At 37.6% G+C, this 25,723-nt stretch overlaps 1 protein-coding gene and 1 long non-coding RNA gene across 5 annotated transcripts in view; both read left to right on the top strand.

Annotated features, from left to right (window-relative positions):
* The window catches only part of LOC136264092 (uncharacterized), a 167,986-nt gene extending 147,958 nt beyond the window's left edge, over positions 1–20,028 (top strand). Inside the window, exons 82-89 of the mRNA XM_066058781.1 lie at positions 16,215–16,567; positions 17,579–17,636; positions 17,686–17,802; positions 17,860–17,984; positions 18,043–18,230; positions 18,596–18,806; positions 18,862–19,148; positions 19,411–20,028. Coding sequence (XP_065914853.1) covers positions 16,215–16,567; positions 17,579–17,636; positions 17,686–17,802; positions 17,860–17,984; positions 18,043–18,230; positions 18,596–18,806; positions 18,862–19,148; positions 19,411–19,784 — 1,713 coding nt within the window. The 3' untranslated portion in view covers positions 19,785–20,028. The remainder of the gene's footprint in view (positions 1–16,214; positions 16,568–17,578; positions 17,637–17,685; positions 17,803–17,859; positions 17,985–18,042; positions 18,231–18,595; positions 18,807–18,861; positions 19,149–19,410) is intronic.
* Positions 20,029–23,733: 3,705 nt separating this feature from the next.
* On the top strand, positions 23,734–25,723 carry LOC136264260 (uncharacterized). 4 transcript variants are annotated; one of them, XR_010705029.1, is made up of 9 exons: positions 23,734–23,969; positions 24,228–24,365; positions 24,415–24,475; positions 24,527–24,691; positions 24,750–24,797; positions 25,186–25,276; positions 25,328–25,417; positions 25,480–25,558; positions 25,620–25,723. It is a non-coding gene; the product is annotated as an uncharacterized lncRNA (long non-coding RNA). The 4 variants fall into 4 exon arrangements; XR_010705026.1 differs by having other exon boundaries at positions 24,415–24,471; positions 24,750–25,276; XR_010705028.1 differs by lacking the exon at positions 24,750–24,797.

Below are 25,723 nucleotides of genomic sequence, written 5' to 3'. Positions count from 1 at the left end.
TACCCCCAACTCTGTAACTAGTTTCAGAATCCTGCTTCCTCTTCTCCCACAGCTGCTCCTAATAGTGGTTCCTTCACCAGTTCTAGCTTATTGATCTCTCACACAATTAGCCAAATTAGCATCATTGGGGTTTGGACAACTGTTTGTTAAAATGTGTGTTTATGCACAGTACGTGTATGCGTTGTCAGTGAGCAGATCCTGTTAGTAAACTCCTTCATATCAAATATAGTATGTACTTTGTGGGACACTAATAGTATGCCACTTACTGTTAAACATGACATAATTTTGCCATGAACCTGCTTGCTATTCTCATAATTTAGCTTGAAGCATTTATGATTGGGATTGTACTAGTTTGAAAGCTTTATACAAAAGGTAATTACTTTATGTTATTAGCAACTACCCAATGGATTCAAATTACTGTCTGGCTTTCATTCATGGTACTTGAGGACAACCAATTGGTCTTATGCAATTAATTAACTACATTATGTGTTAATGGTGTCCAGTAGCCATGAACTAGGTTGACTTTCAGCTGCTATGTTGTGCCTGTGTTTTAAATTTGTAGTTAGTATTGTTGTCCTATCACTGGTCAATATAGCACCTAAAAATGTTTTCAGGATGTCTCCAGTGTTGTAATATGTACAAATGTCACAACTTAAGTAACTAAACCATCAACACATAACTTAATTAAATGCCAGAGTCTTCAGGTCTGGCTTCCCTTAAAGCCTTAAAGTACTATGCTATATATGCAATATATTGTACTTTGCGTGGGAGGATCGAAGCGATGCCGCGTATCGGATTCTCCATACAGTACTAATCAGTTGCATTACTGTACTGTATGAGTCATACAGTACAGTTAATTGGACAAATACAGTACAGTTATGCACTTAATTGGGCAAATACAGCACACCTGGGCAAATACAGTACAGTTATGCGGAGAATTTATAAAGGAATGTTACGTAAACAACACACCGTAAATCGCTAAAACCAGCCAAACTAATGCTACGAGTTTGTTCTACGGCTAGGAATAGATTGTATAAACACTTACTGATCGTCTGATCACGAAGCTTTCAAACACGATTCCACTAAGACAGCACGATTGATCACGTGCGTAACATTGTAAATCGCTAAAACTAGCCAAACTTATCCTATTAGTTCGTTCTACAACTAGAAATGGATTATATGAACACTTACTGATATCCTTATCACCGAAAATCACAGCAGTTTGAGTACTAGAGAAAATCGCTCCGAGCCAGACGTGACCAGGAAGTACAATATAATTATCACTTAAAGCACCGCCTTGCTTGTGTGTACGAAAAATACAGTATTCGGGGGGTGTCTCGAGGCAAATACAGCACTTGGCTTCGCCTCGTGCTGTATTAGCCTCTTGACACACTCCCTCGTACTGTATTTTCCGTACACACGCACAGCGGTGCTTTAACTCTAACTTATACAAAACCACAGATACCAGTTTCCTTCAATGCTGAATTTAGCAAAACTATATTCAATAGCCATACTGTGGTATGTAAAAAAAGTCCCCGGCACTAATCGAAACAGTGCCATGCCTCGTAGTTCCAGTAGATTAAAACATATCATAATGTTTTTACAGTGTCATAGTAATGGTGACTACAAGCCCATGCTCCAAGCAAACATGTCTAAAAAATATCATTGTGTGGCAGTATGTGTGGCAGTGAACAAGTGGACATTGCAGCCTTGTTTAGTTTGAGGTTGGTGGGTCTTTTGCCTCATCTGGGTTGCAGTTTGGGTTTGGATGAGTGCCACAGGTAGGGTGTGCTCAAGGCTAACAGGTTGCAGGTGCATTTTTGCTGTGGTGTAGTGGGGCAGTGGGCTAGCACTGCATAGCAGGCTGTAAACAATACCGTTTATTACTTTTCAATACTGCCTAGTACTAATTTCAAGATGCCACCAAAAGAACAGAATGCATACTATGCGTGTATTTCTTGAAATATTGTTTGACAACCAGACAATTACTTTATATTTTGTGGCTCTGCCCACTCCAGTGCTTGAAAGTATGTTTAACCACCACACAATTGCCATTATTGTTGTGGTTATTATGAATAAAGTGTTGTTTAATTAGGCTAGTTTTTGTGGTTTAAGTGCCAGCCTACTTGTGCTTTCTTGCATTATGTACTCATAGCTTACGTATATCTAATGGTGTCTTAGACTGTCTATAATGGTTTACAATAATAAGTAAAAGGAACACCTCTGTATAAACTCCATTGTGTGTTATAACATTAGTACTGTACTTTTGAATTTGCTCTTGTGTTACCCCTCTGTGTGTGTGCGCGTGTGCACATGCATGCCAAACTGAAAGTTAGAAATGCTTCTACTTTGTTAGGTCATTCATTGTTATAAATATAGATCAATTATTAGCACACTGTTTTGATCACTGGGTAGCTCCCATCCCTAGTAGTAACCATCCTAGCAAACTGACCAAACCCCCACACCTCCTTAATAAGAAAAACAACAACTAATCTAGTAAAATAAAGTCTCAGAGAATGTAGCATGCTATACAACATGCCGTAGAAATTCAACAACTTTTGCTGAAGCTGCTAACTGTTTTCATTCAAGTAGTATGTCAAACCCAAGCATAGCATGGTACAATCCAATGGTTGGGATGCTTGACCAGCAGATGTCTATGGGTTGAATCAGCTGTCTAAGTTTACAACCCTGAGAATAAACCAGGTGCCTTTGAAAGTGCAATTACTCTGAACTGTCATATACATATAAGTACCCAGACGTTATTATACATAAAGGCCAAACTAGAGCAATTCATTATAAACAGGATATTGTAGCTACACACTTGCAGGTTAGGCACTTGCGTACACATGAATGTGGATACTTGGGTGAAAGGATGCCCCTTTGTTTAGTGGCCTCCTTTCTGTGGCCTAAAGGAAGGAATTTGGAGAATAGACACCGTTGCACACCAAATCCTTTCCTTGCCCAAGTATCTGTTTATCAGGGCCTTGTAGACATTTGACCTCAAATTGGGACTAAATGATTTTAACCCAATGTGACAGCCAGGACCTGGTACACTTACCAAACCACCACCACTAACATCAGTTTGTGGGAGGCGAAGAGCCACTGCACCATCCAAGAGGCAAAGGTACTTGTTGAAGGTTATAATAATTCAAGTGGTCCACGTTAAACAAAGTTAATGTCAAACACAATAGCAGCATCAGGCATTTGATCGTGGTGGACAATAATAGGAATAGTTGTGCCTTAATAAGAATACTTGCACAGATGCACCATGTGCTCAACAATTGGCAGTAGACAATGCATACCATTGGCTAGCATTACCCCTCCTCTCCCACTCCCTGGTTACTTGGACATTTAACATTACTTAGGGAAGGGTGTTCGTATATTGTAGTAGAAGTATGCACCTTTTACATCATGTGTTATAAGTAAGTGCAGTCCATGCGTGTTGCTACATGCTGTTGATGAATGTATAGATATGGTGCCAATATGTTTATGTTTACTACTTACTTGCTGTTGTCTTATTTGTATATATTTATGTTGTTACATTTACTTACATTGCCTGCTTGCTGTGATATTATAATGTACTCTGCTTACCAATTACTTACTTGTTGTATTTGTGCATATTACTTACTGTTGTTACAAGATATTGCTTCCTTGCTGCATATTGTTTACTTGCTGTGTTATACTTATTTATATTTCCCTACATGTACATTGCTTACTTGCTGTTGTTACGCACATTATATTGCTTATAGAAGTGTACCAATAATCGGATCGGCTAAAATATCAGCCACCAATATGGTAATTGTTACCAATATCGGTATCAGTACAGAGCAGCAGAAGGACTGATATTGCTATACCGATATTTATATAGTAGCAAATACTTTGTACATAAATGGATTATGTATTGGTCTTCTACGTTATCCATGTGGCTCTTTAGTGCCAGTGGCTTATTGTTCACTGCAACAAGCGATACACTATGAGAAGCCATACAAATAGACACGATTCTATTTTTTTTTGCTGCAAAGCTTATCACAGCCTTTACAAATTAAGCAGTTGAGTACCTTTGTAATAAAAAGAAGGGTCTCAGGATAACCAAGGAAACTTGCTGTACCAGCTTTCTCACAAGCCATTTATAGAATTCGGAGTAATGCAGAAATATCCACTTAAGGCTTCATGGGAGTATACATAAAAATGTTTGTGGGTACCTAAATGTCTGGATTGCACAATAGAAGCTCAATCTGTATACCACCACTGGCACAGTGTAGCGATGAATACATGTACATGCTGTAGGTAAATGCACACTTAAAACTATAATGCAAATCTCAGATCAGCTATCGGTTATCGGCTTCTTTTGGTGGTATCAATATCTGATATCGGTACATGCCAAAACCCCATATTGGTACACCTCTAATTGCTTATCTATATATAAACATATGTTGCTTGCTTGCTGTATGTTGTCTGGCTACTTGCTTATTTGCCATTATAACATTGCTTACATACTGCTGCCACTTATATTTACATAGCTTATACTTGCTGCTGTTAAATTATTTGTGTGTATACTGCTGGTTTACATGCTACTGATATGAAAAGGGGTCTTCCACACACATCCAATTTACCAACTTTGACAATTAACGTAAGATTGGAAAAAGCAATTCAGTCAGTAGTGAGTACTGCCATAGCTTAATGAATGGAGAAAATTTCAGGTTCATATGTTAACTGAACACTAAGTTATGGTCTCCCAAGTTCAGAGAATTGGGTGTGTGTGGAAGACCCGTTTTCGCAAATGCGGTCACATTTATAAAAAATAAACAAACTAGTGTAAAAATATTTAAAAAAATTAAAACATGGGAATACAGATTGATGAAAAAAGTAAAGAAACAAGAGTCAAACAAGCCAGTATGTTAAACACACAGAGATCTCTATTTGGACTGAAATAAACATTTATACAGAAGCATTCTCAGTACGTATCTGCCCCTAATTTATGGAGAAACTACTGTTTTTTTCTTAGTTTCTACCATATCCATTGAGTCCAAGTAGAGATCTCTGTGTGTTTAACATGGTGGCTTGTTTGACTCCTGTTTCTTTACTATTTTCGGTGATTTCTATACCCATGTTTTAAATTTAAAAAAAATTGACATGAGTTCATTGTCATCAACATCATTGCAGCAATTTCATGGCTGCCACTTGATTTTACAACTTTTTCACTCAGGCTTTTGAAGGCCACACCCTTTTTGTACAACTTGGCTGTTATTGTGTGGATATGTATATATACTGTAGTTTTAAGGGCTCTCTATTTGAAAAGAAGTAACCCATTAACAGCCACTACCACTTGGCATCATAACTCACTCATAGAATAAACTTTAGCCTTGCTATAACATGTTTCATAGCGAGATGCACTAATACTGAAATGGATACACACATGGAGTCCCTGTTTCTGAGATAAACGGATCCTTCCTGGACTAGTGCACGTTTGTTGTGTAAAGTGTAACCTGTTATAATAGGCAAATTAAATCGTTCTTCAAATTAAAACCTAGTAGCTGATAACAATTAAAGTGTTATACATTGATGGAGACAGGTAAAGTCGACAGTCGGCTGCTTTATCCCAGATGTGGCATGGTGGACACGAGTGCAGATATGCATGCGTAACAGCAGAAATGGGACAAATCACAAAGAAACCAGCTGTGGAATGGATTGCACTGTAAGTAAACTGTATAGAATAGTTCTTTGGAGTGTAATACACCTTAGTAAATAGCTAGTTGGGATTCTATTGTTTGTTTGGGCTGGTTTTTACCGAAGTTTAGACTTTGTCATTTGATAACTTCATTGTGGTTACTGTTATGTAAATAAAAACAGCACAGTTGATCGCCTTAGTTTATAACGAGTATTTAGATATATGGTTACTAAGTAGTTCTGTGTACTGGACAGTTAATATGATGCGATTCGGCAATTCAGCCAGGGGTCCCGGAGAATTTGGCTGTCAATGGGTTAATCAAGACACACGGTAGTGTGTCGTGCGGTCCAAGAAGCCGGCGCGCCACACCCGTGAGTATATTGACAGGAAGAACGAAAACGTCATTTTCACACCTTTGTATCTCGGTGATCACTTATCTGATTGGAACCAAATTTGCTACACAGTTGCCCGCCAGCCAGGGGAGTCTACATTCCAAATTTGAAGGAAATCGCTCCAGCCATTTTCGAGATACAAGCTGCCAAAGTTTCATTTTTTTTCTTGGTTTTTTTTTTTTCTTCTTCGTCTTTTCGCACACTTGCAAAAATTGCTATAACAAGCAAACGCGTACTCCGAACGCCTTGAAATTTGGCACACAGAAAGGGAGTCCAACGGCGAATCCTAGCATCAAATTTGGTACAAATCCGATGAATGGTTCAGGAGTTATGACCGATTATTCGCGTAAAACAAGATCGATTTGTTGTCATGCCTACAGGGTAAACCGCTTGTTGAAAATTGCTATGTAGATGGAGTAACCATCGTAGGAGTGCCTTTTGGTGGTTTGAAAGGAATCGAGATAAAGACCACGGAGATATGGCACAAAACCCAACCTGTGTCACAATTACGCGATCGATTTTTAAGAATAAAAAAGTATTAGATTTCACGCCTACTAGGCAAACTGCTAAGAGCAATGAGCTGAAAATCGGTGTATAGCTGGAATTATCTTCATAGAAAGTCCTTCCTGTAGCAAATGCGAGATCGAGATACTCTAATAGAACAGTCACCCTAATAGAGCATTCGGCTAATTTATTTACTCCATTATAGAATTTTATTACATCACAAGTTTTTTGTAGGGAGTTCAGCTGCAAACAGTTAATCTTATAGACAGTTCAGCAAGAAGACAGTCACCATGTGGAGAGTTAAGCAAATATATCACTATAGAGATGCAGAACATTACAAGTCACACTGAAGAAAGTTCAGCTATAAACAAGTCATGCACCCTGTAGAGAATTCAGCTACAATTAAGTCACTCTCTAGAGAATTCAGCTACACAGAATTCAGCTACACACAAGTCACTGTGGAGAGAGTTCAGCTACAAACAAATTACCCAAAACACTTTGCAGAGTGTTCAGCTACAACAAATCAACCTTTAGAGCGATCAGCAATGAACAAATCAACACAAATCTACCTGTAGAGAGATAAGCTAGAAACAAATCACCCTGTAGAGACATCAGCTAGAAACTAGACGCAATGTAAGGAGTTCAGCTACAAGCAATCACCCTGTAGAAAGTTCAGCTAAAACAAATCAACCTGCAGAGAGATCAGCTACAAACAAATCACCTTATAGAGAGTTCAGCTACAAACAAATTACCCTGTAGAGAGATCGGCTACAAACAAATCAACCTGCAGAGAGATCAGCTACACACAAATCAACTTGTAGAGAGATCAGCTACAAACAAATCACTCTGTAGAGAGATCAGCTAGAAACTACACACAATGTAAGGAGTTCAGCTACAAACAAATCACCCTGTAGAGAGTTCAGCTAAAACAAATCAACCTGCAGAGAGATTAGCTACAAATAAATCACCTTATAGACAGTTCAACTACAAACAAATTACCTTGTAGGGAGATCAGCTACAAACAAATCAACCTGCAGAGAGATCAGCTACACACAATTCAACTTGTAGAGAGATCAGCTACAAACAAATCACCCTGTAGAGAGATCAGCTAGAAACTAGACACAATGTAAGGAATTCAGCTACAAGCAAATCACCCTGTAGAGAGTTCAGCTACAAACAAACCAACCTGTAGAGAGATCAGCTAGAAACAAATCACCCTGAAGAGAGGTCAGCTACAAAAAATCACCCTGTAGAGATATCAGCTAGAAACAAATCACCCTGAAGAGAGGTCAGCTACAAAAAATCACCTTGTAGAGAGATCCACTACAAACAAAACACTTTGCAGAGAGTTCAGCTACAAACAAATCAACCTGTAGAGAGATCATCTAGAAACAAATCAACCTACAGAGTGATCAGCTACAAACAAATCAGCTTGTAGAGAGATCAGTTACACACAAATCAACCTGTAGAGAGATAAGCTAGAAACAAATCACCCTGTAGAGAGTTCAGCTAAAACAAATCAATCTGCAGAGAGATCAGCTACATACAAATCACCTTATAGATAGTTCAGCTACAAACAAATTACCTTGTAGAGAGATCGGCTACAAACAAATCACCCTGCAGAGAGATCAGCTACACACATTTTAACTTGTATAGAGATAAGCTACAAACAAATCACCCTGTAGAGAGATCAGCTACAAACTAGACACAAAGTAAGGAGTTCAGCTACAAGCAAATTACCCTGTAGAGAGCTCATCTACAAACAAATCAACCTGTAGAGCAATCAGCTAGAAACAAATCACCCTGAAGACATGTCAGCTACAAAAAATCACCTTGTAGAAGTAGAAACAAATCACCCTGAAGAGAGGTCAGCTACAAACAAAACACTTTGCAGAGAGTTCAGCTACAAACAAATCAACTTTTAGAGCGATCAGCAACAAACAAATCAACTTGTACAGAGATCAGCTAGAAACAAATCAACTTGCAGAGAGATCAGCTACTAACAAATCAGCTTGTAGAGAGATCAGTTACACACAAATCAACCTGTAGAGAGATAAGCTAGAAACAAATCACCCTGTAGAGAGTTCAGCTACAAGCAAAACACCCTGTAGAGAGTTCAGCAACAAAGAAACCACCATGTAGAGAGTAGAGCTGAAACAGATATCCGTATGATCCGGATATCCGGATAATAATTTACTATCCGGATAGTACTTTGAAGCCAAGCGGATAGTAATAACTTAAAGCCATTTATCTGTCCAACTTTCTCATCACTAGATGAATCAATTTTCATCATGGAGAGTTAGCTAAGCTAGATTATGTGAAGTTAACAGCAGCCTGGTAAGTTAATCAGCTTGCTCGCGACCACGCCCACCGCTAAATTACGAAGCGAGGCTGTGAATGTTGCTGAAGAAGTTGTAACAGAATAGTTATTGCCTTATAAAGAGTTCTTTACGACTAGTTGTACCTGGAAAAGGTCTTGTAGCAACTGCTACATCTTGTATTCATGTTTTCTTCAGCTGCCAATCTTGTTACAGACAGTGCAAAGTAACACTGTAACATTACCACAAACCTTTTGCTATCATGTTAATGTTTGTTTGCTTCTAGTACTAGTAAAACAAGGATGTTTACAATAAACTATAAAATGTTTCTATAGCAAGTGATGATGTCACTATCCGTAGGATATCCGGATAGGTTTTATTCAGGATATCCGGATAGTAAAAGTTGCTATCCGTTTCAGCCCTAGTAGAGAGTTCAGCTGCAAACAAATCACCTTATAGAAAGTTCAGCTTTACCCTGTAGAGAGATCAGCTAGAAACTAGACACAATGTAAGGAGTTCAGCTACAAGTAAATCACCCTGTAGAGAGTTCAGCTAAAATAAATCAACCTGCAGAGAGATCAGCTACAAATAAATCACCTTATAGGCAATTCAGCTACAAACAAATTACCTTGTAGAGAGATCGGCTACAAATTAATCAACCTGCAGAGAGATCAGCTACACACAAATCAACTTGTAGAGAGATCAGCTACAAACAAATTACCCTGTAGAGAGATCAGCTAGAATCTAGACACAATGCAAGGAGTTCAGCTACAAGCAAAATCACCCTTTAGTGAGTTCAGCTACAAACAAATCAACCTGCAGTGAGATCACCCACAAAAATGCACTTGTACAGAGTTCAGTTACAAACAAATTACCCTGTAGAGAGATCAGGTAGAAGAATTCACCTTGTAGAGAGTTCAGCAACAAAGAAACCACCATGTAGAGAGTTCAGCTGCAAACAAATCACCCAGTAGAAAGATCAGCTAGAAGAAGTTACCTTGTAGAGAGTTCAGTTACAAAGAAACCATCATATAGAGAGTTCAACTACAAAGAAATTACCTTGTAGAGAGTTCAGCTAGAAGAAGTCACCTTGTAAAGAGTTTAGCTACAAAGAAACCATCATGTACAGAGTTCAGCTACAAAGAAACCACCATGTAGCGTGTTTAGCTGCAAAAAATCACCTGTAGAGAGTTCAGCTAGAAACAAATCACCCTGTAGAGAGATCAGCTAGAAGAGGTCACCTTGTAGAGAGTTCAGCTACAAAGAAACCACCACATAAAGAGTTCAGCTGCAAATAAATCACTTGTAGAGAGTTCAGCTACAAATAAATTCCCCTGTAGAGGGATCAGCTAGAAGAAGTCACCTTGTAGAGAGTTCAGCTACAAAGAAACCATCATGCAGAGAGTTCAGTTTCAAACAAATCACCCTGTAGAGAGATCAGCTAGAAGAAGTTACCTTGTAGATAGTTCAGCTACAACAATTCACCCTGTAGAAAGATCAGCTAGAAGAAGTCACCTTGTAGAGTGTTCAGTTACAAAGAAACCATCATGTAGAGAGTTCAGCTGCAAACAAATCACTCTGTAGAGAGTTCAGCTACAAAGAAACCGCCATGTAGAGAGTTCAGCCTCAAACAAACCACCTTGTAGAGAATTCAACTACAACAAATCACCCTGTAGAGAAGAAGTTACCTTGTAGAGAGTTTAGCTACAAAGAAACCACTATGTAGGGAGTTCAGCTACAAAGAAACCACCATGTAGAGAGTTTAGCTGCAAACAAATCACCTGTAGAGAGTTCAGCTAGAAACAAATCACCTTGTAGAGAGATCAGCTGGACGAAGTCACCTTATAGTGATTTCAACTACAAAGAAACCATCATGTAGAGAGTTCAGCTACAAAGAAACCACCATGTAGAGAGTTTAGCTGCAAACAAATCACCTGTAGAGAGTTCAGCTAGAAATAAATCACCCTGTAGAGAGACCAGCTAGAAGAGGTCACTTTGCAGAGAGTTCAGCTACAAAGAAACCATCCTGTATATAGTTCAGCTACATTTCAAGTCACCCAGTGGAGAGATCAGCTGCAAAAAAATATCCTGTGGGGAATAATGGGCATGTAATAAATATATGTATATAATTTGTATAATTACTAATAAAATCAACAATAATTGAAGCATTAAAAATCTTCTTTAAGTTCTTTTCTTCTTCCTGTGGTAAAGAAAAAAACACATTGGTTAAAAAAGCCTCAAAGCCAGCCATAGGCCGGCTTTGCAGTATACAAATACAAAAAGAAGTGATATCTAATCAAAAACAGCCAAGCTGTAAAAAAAAGGTGCGGCCCCCAAAAAGGCCATGGTGAAAGTGGCACCAAATTCACCTGAATCGTCGTTATTAAAATGTAACCATTAACCTACCATCACAGCCATTTCTTGGCCGCCACCTTGGATTTCACATCTTTTTTCACCATGGCCTTTTTGGGGGCCGCACCTTTTTTTTACAGCTTGGCTGTTTTTGATTAGATCAAGACACACGGTAGTGTGTCGTGCGGCCCAAGAAGCCGGCGCGCCACACCATGATCAAGACACACGGTAGTGTGTCGTGCGGCCCAAGAAGCCGGCGCGCCACACCATGAGTATATTGACAGGAAGAAAGAAAACGTCATTTTCACACTTTTGTATCTCGGTGATGGCTTATCCGATTGAAACCAAATTTGCTGCAGAGTTGCCCGCCAGCTAGGGGAGTCTACATTCCAAATTTGAAGGAAATCACTCAAGCCATTTCCGAGATATGAGCGGCCAAAGTTTCGTTTTTTTTTCTTCGTTTTTTTTTTCTTCTTCTTCTTCGTCTTTTCGCACACTTGCAAAAATTGCTATAAAATGCAAACCCGTGCTCCGATCGCCTTGAAATTTGGCACACAGAAAGGGAGTCCAAAGGCGCATCCTAGCATCAAATTTGGTGCAAATCCGATGAATGGTTCAGGAGTTATGACCGATTATTGGCGTAAAACAAGATCGATTTGTTGTCACGCCTACAGGGTAAACCGCTTCATGGAATGAGCTGAAAATTGCTATGTAGATGGAGTAACCATCGTAGGAGTGCCTTTTGGTAGTTTGAAAGGAATCGAGATTAAGACCACGGAGATATGACACAAAACCCAACCTGTGTCACAATTACGCGATCGATTTTTAGTAATAAAAAAGTATTAGTTTTTACGCCTACTAGGCAAACCGCTAAGAGCAATGAGCTGAAAATCGGTGTATAGCTGGAATAATCTTCATAGAAAGTCCTTGCAGTAGTATAGAAGAATTGGATTACAAACCACTGAGTTATGATTCGAAAGCCAACTCTGTGTAGCAAATGCGAGATCGAGATACTCTAATAGAACAGTCACCCTAATAGAGCATTCAGCTAATCTATTTACTCCATTATAGAATTCTATTACATTACAAGTTATTCTGTAGGGACTTCAGCTGCAAACAGTTAATCTTATAGACAGTTAAGCAAGAAGCAAGTCACCCTGTGGAGAATTAAGCTACAATTATATCACTGTAGAGATTCAGAACATTACAAGTCACACTAAAGAGAGTTCAGCTATAAACAAGTCATGCACCCTGTAGAGAGTTTACCTACAATTAAATCACTCTCTAGAGAATTCAGCTACACACAAATCACTGTGCAGAGAGTTCAGCTACAAACAAATTATCCTGTAGAGAGATCAGCTACAAACAAAACACTTTGTAGAGAGTTCAGCTACAAACAAATCAATCTTTAGAGTGATCAGCAACAAACAAATCAACTTGAAGAGAGATCAGCTAGAAACAAATCAACCTGCAGAGAGATCAGCTACAAACAAATCAGCTTGTAGAGAGATCAGTTACACACAAATCAACCTGTAGAGAGATAAGCTAGAAACAAATCACCCTGTAGAGAGTTCACCTAAAACAAATCAACCTGCAGAGAGATCAGCTACAAACATATCACCTTATAGACAGTTCAGCTACAAACAAATTACCCTGTAGAGAGATCGACTACAAACAAATCAAGTTGCAGAGAGATCAGCTACACACAGATCAACTTGTAGAGAGATCAGCTAGAAACAAATCACCCTGTAGAGAGTTCAGCTAAAACAAATCAACCTGCAGAGAGATCAGCTACACACAAATCAACTTGTAGAGAGTTCAGCTACAAATAAATCAATGTGCAGAGAGATCAACTACAAACAAATCACCCTGTAGAGAGATCATCTAGGAACTAGACACAATGTAAGGAGTTCAGCTACAAGAAAATCACCCTTTAGAGAGTTCAGCTACACACAAATCAACCTGCAGAGAGATCAAATCACCTTATAGAGAGTTCAGCTACAAACAAATTGCCCTGTAGAGAGATCAGTTACAAACAAATCAACCTGCAGAGAGATCAGCTACACACAAATCAACTTGTAGAGAGATCAGCTACAAACAAATCACACTATGGAGATCAGCTAGAAACTAGACACAATGTAAGAAGTTCAGCTACAAGCAAATCACCCTGTAGAGATTTCAGCTGCAAACAAATCATCCTGTAGAGAGATCAGGTAGAAACTAGACACCATGTAAAGAGTTCAGCTATCGAAGAGGTCACCTTATAGAGAGTTCAGCTACAAAGAAACCATCATGTAGAGAGTTCAGCTGCAAACAAATTACTCTGTATAGAGTTCAGCTAGAAAAAGTCACCTTGTAGAGAGTTCAGCTACAAAGAAACTGCCATGTAGAGAGTTCAGCCTCAAACAAATTACCGTGTAGAGAATTCAACAACAAGCAAATCGCCCTGTAGAGGGATCAGCTAGAAGAAGTTACCTTGTAGAGAGTTCAGCTACAAAGAAACCATCATGTAGAGAGTTCAGCTACAAAGAAAGCACCATGTGGAGAGTTTAGCTGCAAACAAATCACCTGTAGAGAGTTCAGCTAGAAACAAATCACGCTGTAGAGAGATCAGCTAGAAGAGGTCACCTTGGAGAGAGTTCAGCTACAAAGAAATCACCACCTAAAGAGTTCAGCTACAAAGAAATCACCCTGTAGAGAGTTCAGCTAGAAGAAGTCACCTTGTAGAGAGTTCAGCTACAAAGAAACCATCATGTAGAGAGTTCAGTTACAAAGAAACCACCATGGATGTAGAGAGTTTAGTTGCAAACAAATAACCTGTAGAGAGTTCAGCTAGAAACAAATCACCCTGTAGAGAAATCAGCTAGAAGAGGTCACCTTGTAGAGAGTTCAGCTACAAAGAAACCGTTATGTAGAGAGTTCAGCTACAAAGAAAGCACCATGTAGAGAGTTTAGCTGCAAACAAATCACCTGTAGAGAGTTCAGCTAGAAGAAGTCACCTTGTAGAGAGTTCAGCTACAAAGAAACCATCATGTAGAGAGTTCAGCTACAAAGAAAGCACCATGTAGAGAGTTTAGCTGCAAACAAATCACCTGTAGAGAGTTCAGCTACAAACAAATCACCCTGTAGAGAGTTCAGCTAGAAGAAGTCACCTTGTAGAGAGTTCAGCTACAAAGAAACCATCATGTAGAGAGTTCAGCTACAAAGAAAGCACCATGTAGAGAGTTTAGCTGCAAACAAATCATCTGCAGAGAGTTCAGCTAGAAACAAATCACCCTGTAGAGAGATCAGCTAGAAGAGGTAACCTTGTAGAGAGTTCAGCTACAAAGAAACCATCAAGTGGAGAGTTCAGCTACAAAGAAATCACCCTGTAGAGAGTTCAGCTAGAAGAAGTCACCTTGTAGAGAGTTCAGCTACAAAGAAACCATCATGTAGAGAGTTCAGCTACAAAGAAACCACCATGGATGTAGAGAGCTTAGCTGCAAACAAATCACCTGTAGAGAGTTCAGCTAGAAGAAGTCACTTTGTAGAGAGTTCAGCTACAAAGAAACCATCATGTAGAGAGTTCAGCTACAAAGAAAGCACCATGTAGAGAGTTTAGCTGCAAACAAATCACCTGCAGAGAGTTCAGCTAGAAACAAATCACCCTGTAGAGAGATCAGCTAGAAGAGGTAACCTTGTAGAGAGTTCAGCTACAAAGAAAGCATCAGGTGGAGAGTTCAGCTACAAAGAAATCACCCTGTAGAGAGTTCAGCTAGAAGAAGTCACCTTGTAGAGAGTTCAGCTACAAAGAAACCATCATGTAGAGAGTTCAGCTACAAAGAAACCACCATGGATGTAGAGAGTTTAGCTGCAAACAAATCACCTGTAGAGAGTTCAGCTAGAAGAAGTCACTTTGTAGAGAGTTCAGCTACAAAGAAACCATCATGTAGAGAGTTCAGCTACAAAGAAAGCACCATGTAGAGAGTTTAGCTGCAAACAAATCACCTGTACAGAGTTCAGCTAGAAACAAATCACCCTGTAGAGAGATCAGTTAGAAGAGGTCACCTTGTAGAGATCAGTTAGAAGAGGTCACCTTGTAGAGAGTTCTGCTACAAAGAAATCACCACCTAAAGAGTTCAGCTGCAAACAAATCACCCTGTAGGGATCAGCTAAAAGAAGTCACCTTGTAGAGAGTTCAGCTACAAAGAAACCATCATGTAGAGAGTTCAGCTACAAAGAAATCACCCTGTAGAGAGTTCAGCTAGAAGAAGTCACCTTGTAGAGAGTTCAGCTACAAAGAAACCATCATGTAGAGAGTTCAGCTACAAAGAAACCATCCTGTATATAGTTCAGCTATATTTTAAGTCACCCAGTAGAGAGATCAGCTGCTAAAAAATATACTGTGGGGAATAATGGGCATGTAATAAATATATGTATATAATTTGTATAATTACTAATAAAATCAAAATAATTGAAGTATTAAAAATCTTCTATAAGTTAGCCATAGGCTGGCTTTGCAGTATACAAATACAAAAAGAAGTGATATCTAATCAAAAACAGCCAAGCTGTAAAAAAAGGTGCGGCCCCCAAAAAGGCCATGGTGAAAAAAGATGTGAAATCCAAGGTGGCGGCCAAGAAATGGCTGTGATGGTAGGTTAATGGTAAAAATTTTAATAACGACAATTCAGGTGAATTTTGTGCCACTTGTGTCTTGGCATCAAATTCACCTGAATTGTCGTTATTAAAATTTTTACCATTAACCTACCATCACAGCCATTTCTTGGCCGCCACCTTAGATTTCACATCTTTTTTCACCATGGCCTTTTTGGGGGCTGCACCTTTTTTTACAGCTTGGCTGTTTTTGATTAGATTAATCTTTACACTGATATTTACTGCAATCTCAATGCTGTACAATGATATGAATATGTGTGTTGTGACATACCTTCCCATTTTGGTTGAATTTTCATGTGTTTAAAGTTTTGTGTCATCTTTGCATAGGTTGAAAACCACAACTCTTATTTAATTAGCGTGTATGAGCAATCCAAACACTCTAAATGTCATTACCAGAAATACCTACCTGATAGTCCTCCAGAATCACATGCTACTGAAGTCACCAGTCAGAGTTGTATTGTTCCTTCTGATGGGGGTGCTGGAAAGCAACAGTTTTTGAAGCTGGTCAAAAGCTGTTACATGTACAGTGGTGTTCAGTGTAGTCCATTGTTTGACTTAGATCAACTTGAACAAAATGTTGTGGCTTTTTATATTGCTGGAAAACCACGAATTCAGTTGGAGAAAATTAGGACTATATTCAGGTTTAGAAATTCACCAAATGAAACTACTTTAGGAAACAGGTACCGAGTTGTTAAGTTGTACATACAGAAAAAAGGCTTGGCCTTTTGTACTATCTTATATTTCCAATACTTATATAACTTTAAAAACAACGACAATGTAATTTGTTAACCCTATATTAGGTGCATGTGTAGCTACGGGAATTTTGATGACAGGTTTCCAAACTTCCTACTGCAGGCACATTCAGCATGCAAAATATGCTAAACCTAGTGGGTCTGGATTCATGCCCCAGGAATATTTTGAAAGTGAATTTGGTATATAGCAATTTTCACCAAAAAAATTTAAAGCATCTGTTAAGAACTTTTTGACATAACTATAGAGTATAGGCTGTTTGCGTTGGCACAGTATCAGAAGAGATAAAGCAGACCAAAGAGTAAGAGGGATGCTACTTTAGCAATGAAAGTCTCACATTGAAATTTGAAGTAATATCAATGTGGTTGATTGCTCTAGTATTTCAATTAAGGGGGTGCATACCCCTTTCTCCATTGCCTATGTAATGTATCATTAGAATTGATGAAAAAAATTAATATATATATATATCTGTCAGCTATTAATTTTAGCTCAAAGCCTTGTTTTGATTTTTGACCACTTCAGAAGCCCCTGTGGCAGTGGCGGATCCAGGGAGGGCACAAGGGGCATGTGCCCCCCCTCCCATCATCCTTTTAAAAAATTGCATACAAGATTGAGATACTCTAATAGAGCAGTCAATCACTCTAATATAGCAGTCACAGTGTTCATGAGGCAGTCTATGAAGCTATGATTAAGGATGTGAATAAGGATCTATGTATACTTTATAGTATATACATGTACATTTGGTAAAAGACAGCCATTATTGCTGTGACTTTTTTCTCTTCAACTTTTCAGCAAAGTGCACCCCTCTTTCCAAACTCTGGATCTGCCCCTGAGTGGAGCCACCCTTGAGGTAGCTTCTTTAACCACCAAGTGTTAGCAGTTCATACATAAGCATACATAAATCTTGTCTTCTTGGTTACAAATATTTAATTCCTTTGTAGTCCTGGATGTGCTATTGATATATCTTCTGTTGCTCAAGAACTACCAAGTCAATTTAAAGTAAACAGTATAATTTTACATTTGCTCTAATACGATGGGATTACATTAGGAGCCAATTCAAGAGGAAAAGAGGAAAGAATTACTGTATCATTTCCGTACTGCTACTTTTACGATTTTGAATAAAGTTTCAACTGGTTTGAGAAATATTCTGGGACATCTCAACCAGGTGTAGTTCTTATATGTTGTGCATGTCATATAAATGTACTTATGAATGTGCTAATAGGATATTTTGCAGCATAAAAGCACTGAGTCTTTACTCACTGACAACCTTGGGTCATTCTTGACACAACATTTTAAAAGTGACAACCTGCAGCAAGTATTTCATGAAATTGGCATCCAAACTGAAAGGTTGGATGTACTTAAATTAATATCTACTGTGTATATATTATATATTATTTTCTTTTAGTGTCAATGATTTACAACTTGTGATTTTTGAAGACATAGAACTAAAGCGGCTGTACAGTTGTTTAGTTTTATTTGTTGAATGGTTACAAGGTGGCTTGTATGACTTCTCATCTCTACCGATTACTGTGTTCAAATATATGGAGCCTCAAGACCAGATGTTGATGGAGAAAATTAATGAAGAATATTCGTGTATGTTTATTTTTCAATGATTTGTGGTCTTAAGTAACCAGTAACATAGCAATAAAATTATAAGTGAGTGGGGATAAGAAGGATGGTAGCTAGTTGATACGGTATAACTTGCAAAGCTTGCATACACATTTAGCATGTGCAAAGCATACTCTACCTAAGGAGTGCTTCCACAGGAAATATTTGAAAACTTAAGCCTTCTAAGAAATTTGGTAAGAATTTTGGCTGGATGGTTGTTTCATTTGAGTACATGACTGCTCTATTAGGGTATCTCATGGAGGTACCTATAAAATAAGAGTGGAGGGACTCTAACCCCTTAGTCCCCTGTGTTGCTATGAGTATGTAACATTCACTTTTCAACCTCATAGCTAAAGAGAACTTGATTAGTGATCTTGATGAATTTGAAACTACTTTGAAACAAGCTGAAACATATTTGACTTCCCAAGCAGACCCCAGAATATCACTGATACAAAACATAGTGGACACTGGTACTTGTGAGGAAACAGACAGCTTTGTAGCACTTGTCCCTCGATCAATCTTAACGTACAATTATGTACACTTTCGAATGACCCTTCGCAAGTGAGCCATATCATTTTTACTACATACAACTATATTAATATTATGTGTCACACAGATTAAAACTAAAAATGACAATGATGGTTGATTCACAGCCACAAGATCCATCAACTGTAACAAATAAATGGTCAGAAATTATTGAAGATTTATGGAAGGATCTTCCACACTTCCAAGATGACCAACAGTTGTATGACAAGAAATGCCTTGAATCTGATTGTGTAAAACTACAGTTTGGTGATGATACAGAGAATCAGAGTGATGATATACCGTGGATACAGTGTGACCTTCCAAGTATGGAAAAATCAACTGATAGTTTTATGACAAACAGTGTTAGCCAAGCTGAAAGTAAGTGATCTGCTGTTGTGTTTTAATGTTGCATATGTGAAAACCTTTGAGAGGACTTGTGGTTTGTGAAGGCTTGGTTTCCTAGACAGTTTCCATCCTTATGTTTTGTCACCATGAAGATTTGCTGTGTTCCTGTGTGAACGTGTACGTAGAGATTGGCTTTGTTAGTTGAAGGAAGTTGTGTTTCATGTAATTATGTACATGTGTAGTAGTAGTAGTTTGTGTTGTATGTACATGTAACTGCATATTTTTGGATGTATAGCTACATCAATTCTTCAGAAAATTGAAGACAATCCTGAGATAAGGGAAGTTGTCATGCAGAAGCTCTTATCTAGTTCACCTGCAGCATCTGTCACTTCTTCTATGATGTCACTACCAGAACCAAGTATTGTATTACCAGAACAAAGTGAAGTATTGTCAGATCCGAGTGATGCTGCCAAGAAGATGACTACAGATCAGTTATGTGAATGGCTTGAGAGTATAGATATTGATGATGAATACATTCAGTGCTTTAAGAAGGCTCGTATTAAGGGTAAGACTCTAGCTGTCTATGATGACAAAGATTTAGAAGAAGATGGCATTTCTGTATCTGATGTAAGAAAGAAGATTTTGGTAGAATTTAGGAACATAAAGTAGCTATAGATTTATAGTACATACATACATACATGTAATCCTTGCTGTATTTTAGCTGTAGTTTTCTAGTTTTATCTGTAGCATTTTAACAACATATCTATATAGCTTTGCAACAAGTAAATTGGACTTTAGGAATTAAGTTTATAACTAATGTACTTCACTAGTATTGTGCATAATGCATGTGACTAGATTATAATGCAATATCACAACAGTTAACATATATATCTATGTGATTTGTCTCAAGTTATGTACTCTGGAAACTGTGACTGTGCAAGTTCCTTGCACTGATTACATGGGAGAACACTAACAAGACTTTACAGGATATTATCGTTGGCAAATATGTGTAAAATAATATTATGTCTGTTTATGAAATTTATGCAACAGTGACCCTTTGCCATATGAAGGATGGTTGGGAACATACTTGTTGGGTATATTGGGCTACATGTACATGCAATCTTCTAGCTATACACCAGGGGTGGACCAGATCTAGGATTTCAGAACAGGGTACTTATAGAGGGATTTATAATGGGTAGATATAAGACAACTAGCTGCACAGTGATAAGACAACTAGCGCACAGCGTGCAGAGCACACTCAGCATATACTATAAGGAAATTTTGCAAATTTAATTTTGTCTACACTGAAATTGAATTTGGTAACAATTTTGACTGAGAGATTGATCCATGCTTATTTATAAACATTGTCAGTCAATTAAATGTAATAGTAACAAAATCACTAGTGCTAAATATAATCAAACACTTATGCACTGCAGTGACTGCAGATCAAAGTAAAGTTTATCCTGCAGTTACTGACTATTGGTCGAAGCGCTATATTTTCAACAGTACATACCGTAATAGTTATGCTTTTTTCTTTGAAAAATAATTTTTTGTAGCTATGCAAAACTTGTACAAAATTTTTTACATAAGATCGAACTACTCAAATAGAGCAGTCATTCACGTAAATCATAACGAAAATATTAATTTTTACGTGAAATTTTTTATCATGAAAATTAAACGATTACTGTACATTGATGTGCACATTCAGGGGCATAGCCCAGGGTATAGCATTATGATTATGATTATGATTATAAACTGGGTCAAGACAGCATATACAAAGTTAAAATATAATTATTGGATATTAGTTTTCCCTAATAAGTGGGAATTGGTACAACTCTAATGTATATATAGCTAAATGTTGATGTTTTTCATTGTTTGTAATTAATTATAGGGCTGGGCGGTATTGAAATTTTTACTATCACGATATATCATGGGGAAAATATCACGATATTACTAATTATCACGATATTTTTTCATATTTTGTTAGATGCTCTACTATGAAACTACACCTACCTACACAAGTGATATAACCTGCAGCAACATGAATGGATGTGCAAAAATACATGTACATGGCATTAACCATTTATTGAACTATACATGGATATAATAGACATTAGCTAGACCTACAATTAAGCATGGAGAGGATGTGTCTTACACACCCAAGTGCTTGACATAAATTCAGGAGTTCTACAGATTCCCAAAAGACTGCTAACTATAGCAACAAAAGTTCATTCACCCATACACATTTTATTAGCTATAATGCCACAATGTGTAGAAATATTCTTTCCTCAATAATAATAAAGTCCCTTCAGTAGCTACTTTCATATTCGCATGAGTTACTTGACTGCTCTATTAGAGTATATAGGTGACTGCTCTATTAGAGTATCTCGATCTTTCCTTTAGCTAAACAGCAGCACTATGTTTACAGTAGTTAGTTAATGTGGAGAACATCGCGGTAATCACTATATCGCGATAATATCGTTTCCAAGAATTTTTGACGATACTGGTATCGTTACATCAGAATATTGCGGTTTTACGATATAACCGAGATACCGCCCACCCCTAATTAATTACCTGGGTCAATTATCAGCTATCACAGCAAAAATAGCGTTCCAATACTACCTATTCTAACCCCGTCTTTATTCAGTATTGGAACAACTATTTTTAAAAACTCTATAACAAGACAAAATGAACCTCAAATCTATAAATGACTCTAATGTTATTCACTATTAGGGGCTGTGGTCTGTTTTTGTTTGAGCCAAGGTAGAATTTTTGGACTATTAGTTCAAATACCTAAACATAGACGGAATAAATACAGTCAGTATTTGTGTACGAAATATGCTGTGTTTGTTTTACCAATAGTTAACCGATACCCGATTGTAGGTCTCTACAAGTTATACTTGTGCATACTCCACTAAAAGTAGAGCTAGTAAAGCCATTATATATTGCTGTGAAATTGTACACTTACCTCAACTCAAAGCTAAGTGGGCTAATATACATGCATACATTTACTAATTGATGACAAGGTGGTTGATGAAAATCTCTCTGTATTACTCTTCAAGAATATTGTGTTTCATTATTAGGAAATTAAAGAAACTTTTCTGATACATTATAGTGGAGCTGACAGGGATGATAAACTGATGAACAATCAAAGCTGTCTCAGCCTGTCTGCCTGTAACAGTTTTAATAATACTATAGCTGTCATGTCATAATGGTGCCACATCATATATAACTTAATGACAGAATCTATAGGTCAGAGGTCTACTCCAAAACATGAGAAGGCCTAGTAGGCTAGAGTACATCTTATGGGAACTCTATTATTAGCTGTTACCTCATTCGGATACCACTGTCCACTGCACATGCATGTGGAGCTAGATTCTTCAAGCCAGTTACTGAAAAACTATTTTTACAACTAGCCCCTAACCTGAGACTGGGGGTATGTATAGTGATTGAAGTAAGTACATTTTATGCTGTGCAATTCCATGATTAATGTCCAAACAGTTAAAGTAAAGAGAGGACTTGTTTGACAAAGTGCCAGTAAAGAGGAGCTTAAAACTGTATAGTAATTTCTGACTAATTAGTGGAGTCTGCATGGATACCCCAGAGAAAATTTTGAAACATGATTGCAGAATCTGGAAGCAATTTTAGAAAAATGATTGAGATCTGGAAGTAATCAATCATAAGCGGAAGGAACAATTATATAATTACGTCCATGCAATTGTTGGATTTTAAGGAATTTTATTTTATAGTGGACTGTAAGAAAAATTTATATAATTAGTAGTAGACCACAAATTAAAAAAAAATGGCTATCTCAAGGTTGGAATCTTTCAAATCCCTTTGAGCTATATAATTTTGGAAAATATATCACCCTTTATGGTCGTGTCTAGAATTTTTGAAACTAACATGATGCTGTTAATAACAGAAAATACTTTTCAAATATATTTCTAAAGTTTTTCTTGTATTCAATGTATCTATTCTATCCTTAAATGGGTAGGAATTTAGCTTATAATCAGCTGCAGGTATGTTCAACAACCAATTTTGGCAGGTTTTGATAAACCTGCTTTTTGCCAGTTTTGGCAACATTCGCACTGTGAAAAAGCCGGAGGAATATAAGATGGCATATCTAATGGCTTAAACTATATATACAAATAATCTCAGTATAGTCTTGCATTATACTAACTTTAGTATAAACCCCATCTTATATTATGGGGAACAGATTCTTTTGCTATGGCTTTGTTTACTTATTATAACTAAATGTGATAACTCAGTGACTTTTTAGCTTCACCATCTCATTATTCATGGACTTTTGTTTATTGGAACTTTATTCAGACAGCATGTGACTTATAACTGTATCAAACAAAGTCATGATGATTTTACAATAAGTATACACTTCTGTTATTCACTAGCTTGGTTGTGATAGCTAATTTCATACGCACACATTTTTTGTATGGCAAAGCGTATAATACCAGAAAATTAATTATTCAATCAATTCTTTCTAAGAGTCATGCAAATCCAGGTTTTCTTGCACAGTTAGCACACCTGCAAAAGTTGGTAATAATGCTTGTTTAAAATCGAAGAAGTTAGTGGTGTGCGCATGCGTAGCAGATGCAATTAAGTCGCCATCTTTGTTGCTATTGTTGTATCAGAGCCTGAGAGGTTGTAAATGTGAGACTCGTGACGATGTATCTCGCGGAGAGAGTGTGTGCGATCGGCGCCATCGTCCAATGACCCATGCTCCGCACGATGATTGTTATGGACCACAACTGTGGCATCCCTGCTGGCTGTAGTCAGGTGAAGTGGCGGCGTGGTGGCCCAATTCCTACGATGGCAGTGATCAAAAACAGCTCTAGATGAGTAAGTATTAAGCTAGAATGATAGCTTGTACGATAGGTTTAGCTGTATTAAATTGTGTATTGTGTATTGTTTGACAACTGCCTGCAAATGATTCAATTTTGGTCACATTATTGCTGTGTACGTACTACATATTTTATAACCTGTTATCTCGATGTACAGTTCATCAGCTATCAACGGTAAGAGTATGCATGGTCTGCTCTTATGATTTTGTATAATTATTATCTCTTCAGAGGTACAGTTTCTTGTCTGACCTCTTAGTTCTACAGGTTCAACATCTGCAGTGTTAGTTTCCTTCAATGGCAGCTGCTTCCTTTAAAGAATCTGATAGCAACCATGTGTGGACAGTTTTGATCTTTTTTCACGGAGTTCAACCTCATCTTCTAATTATTTACAGCTGTAAGTATATTAAGCCTGATTGTATTTTTATTCATTTTCTTTTCAATAGGGTAGGAATTACAGACTTAGTCTCAGTTCTAGGAGATTTTTCTTATTGCTAACAACTGTAAGTAAGTACACTGAGAGTGTCCAGTATACAATTTATATTTACCTTTGTTTAGGTTTGTGGAAACTGGTCTCATTTCTCCTGGGAACTGGTCTCATTTCAACAACTGACGGCTGCTACCTCATGTACGTCTGGCACTGTAAATGTGTTGAGTGCTTTCAAGAACCTGTTCATCTTGTTTGTCCTTATTTCACTGACCATGCTCGTATTGCTAACAAAAGTAAGTCCACTGAGTATGCAAATTATATTATATTTAGTCCTGTTTCAATTGTATGTAGTGATTACAAGATTCTTCTACTTAGTTATCAGTGTATCAGATGCTTCTTGTGAGCTTACATAACAGACATAAAAAAATGGCCATGTGGTAGGAGTATTTTTGTGAGTTTTGGGTATGTCAGATGAAGATTTTTGAATGGTTATATCTCAGCCAAGAGAGAATATATTAAACTCTAACTAGCAGGTATGCTTATACATTAGCCAAAGAATAGGGATTTAACATAAATCAATGCTTGAATGTACTTATTTTAACACTTTATAACCATACCTGCTAGTTACAGCTTGATATTGTTCTTGGCTGAGATTGACCGTTCAAAAATCGTCGTCTGATATTAGCCCAACAAAGTCACATACTAAGTGGACATTTTATGTGTGGTTAGACTCACTGATAACAACTGTAAGTAATCCAGAATACGAATTATGTTTGCCTCCATTTAGGGTTGTGAGACCTGATCTTATCACACTTGTCTTTGTTCCATGGATTGTCAGTCTCAGACTTGGTCTCAGTTTTACAAGATTGTTACAAACTGTAAGTACAATGATTGTCCAGTATACGCATTATATTTACCATCTTTAATAGAGTTGTGGGACCTAGCCGCCATTCTACATGGTAATATTAGGTTTCCAGACAAGGTCTAGGTTTTATGAGATTCTTATTGTTACACACTAAGTCCAACGATTGTCCAACGATTGTCCAGAACACACATTATATTTACCATCTTTGTATTAGAGCTGTGGGACAGTTCTACCAGACGACTAACAGATTGTCACAGAGTTCTACATGGTGATGAACATGGTGATAATAATACAGGTAATTAGTAATGGAACTTGTGAATTGTATTTACTGTCTTACCTGCTACTGTTGGATAAAGACTGATAAATGACGAAATTGAGTTGATACTGTCATGGCTGGCCAAGGAGACATTGATTTACTAGCTGTACCTATTGTGGTTTTAACATATTTACAGAATTAAAT

This window comes from Dysidea avara, chromosome 8 (genome assembly GCF_963678975.1).
Source record: "Dysidea avara chromosome 8, odDysAvar1.4, whole genome shotgun sequence".
Classification (NCBI taxonomy): Eukaryota; Metazoa; Porifera; class Demospongiae; order Dictyoceratida; family Dysideidae; genus Dysidea; species Dysidea avara.
Note: the sequence above shows the minus strand (reverse complement) of the source record. Positions and strands in the feature narration are given on the sequence as shown.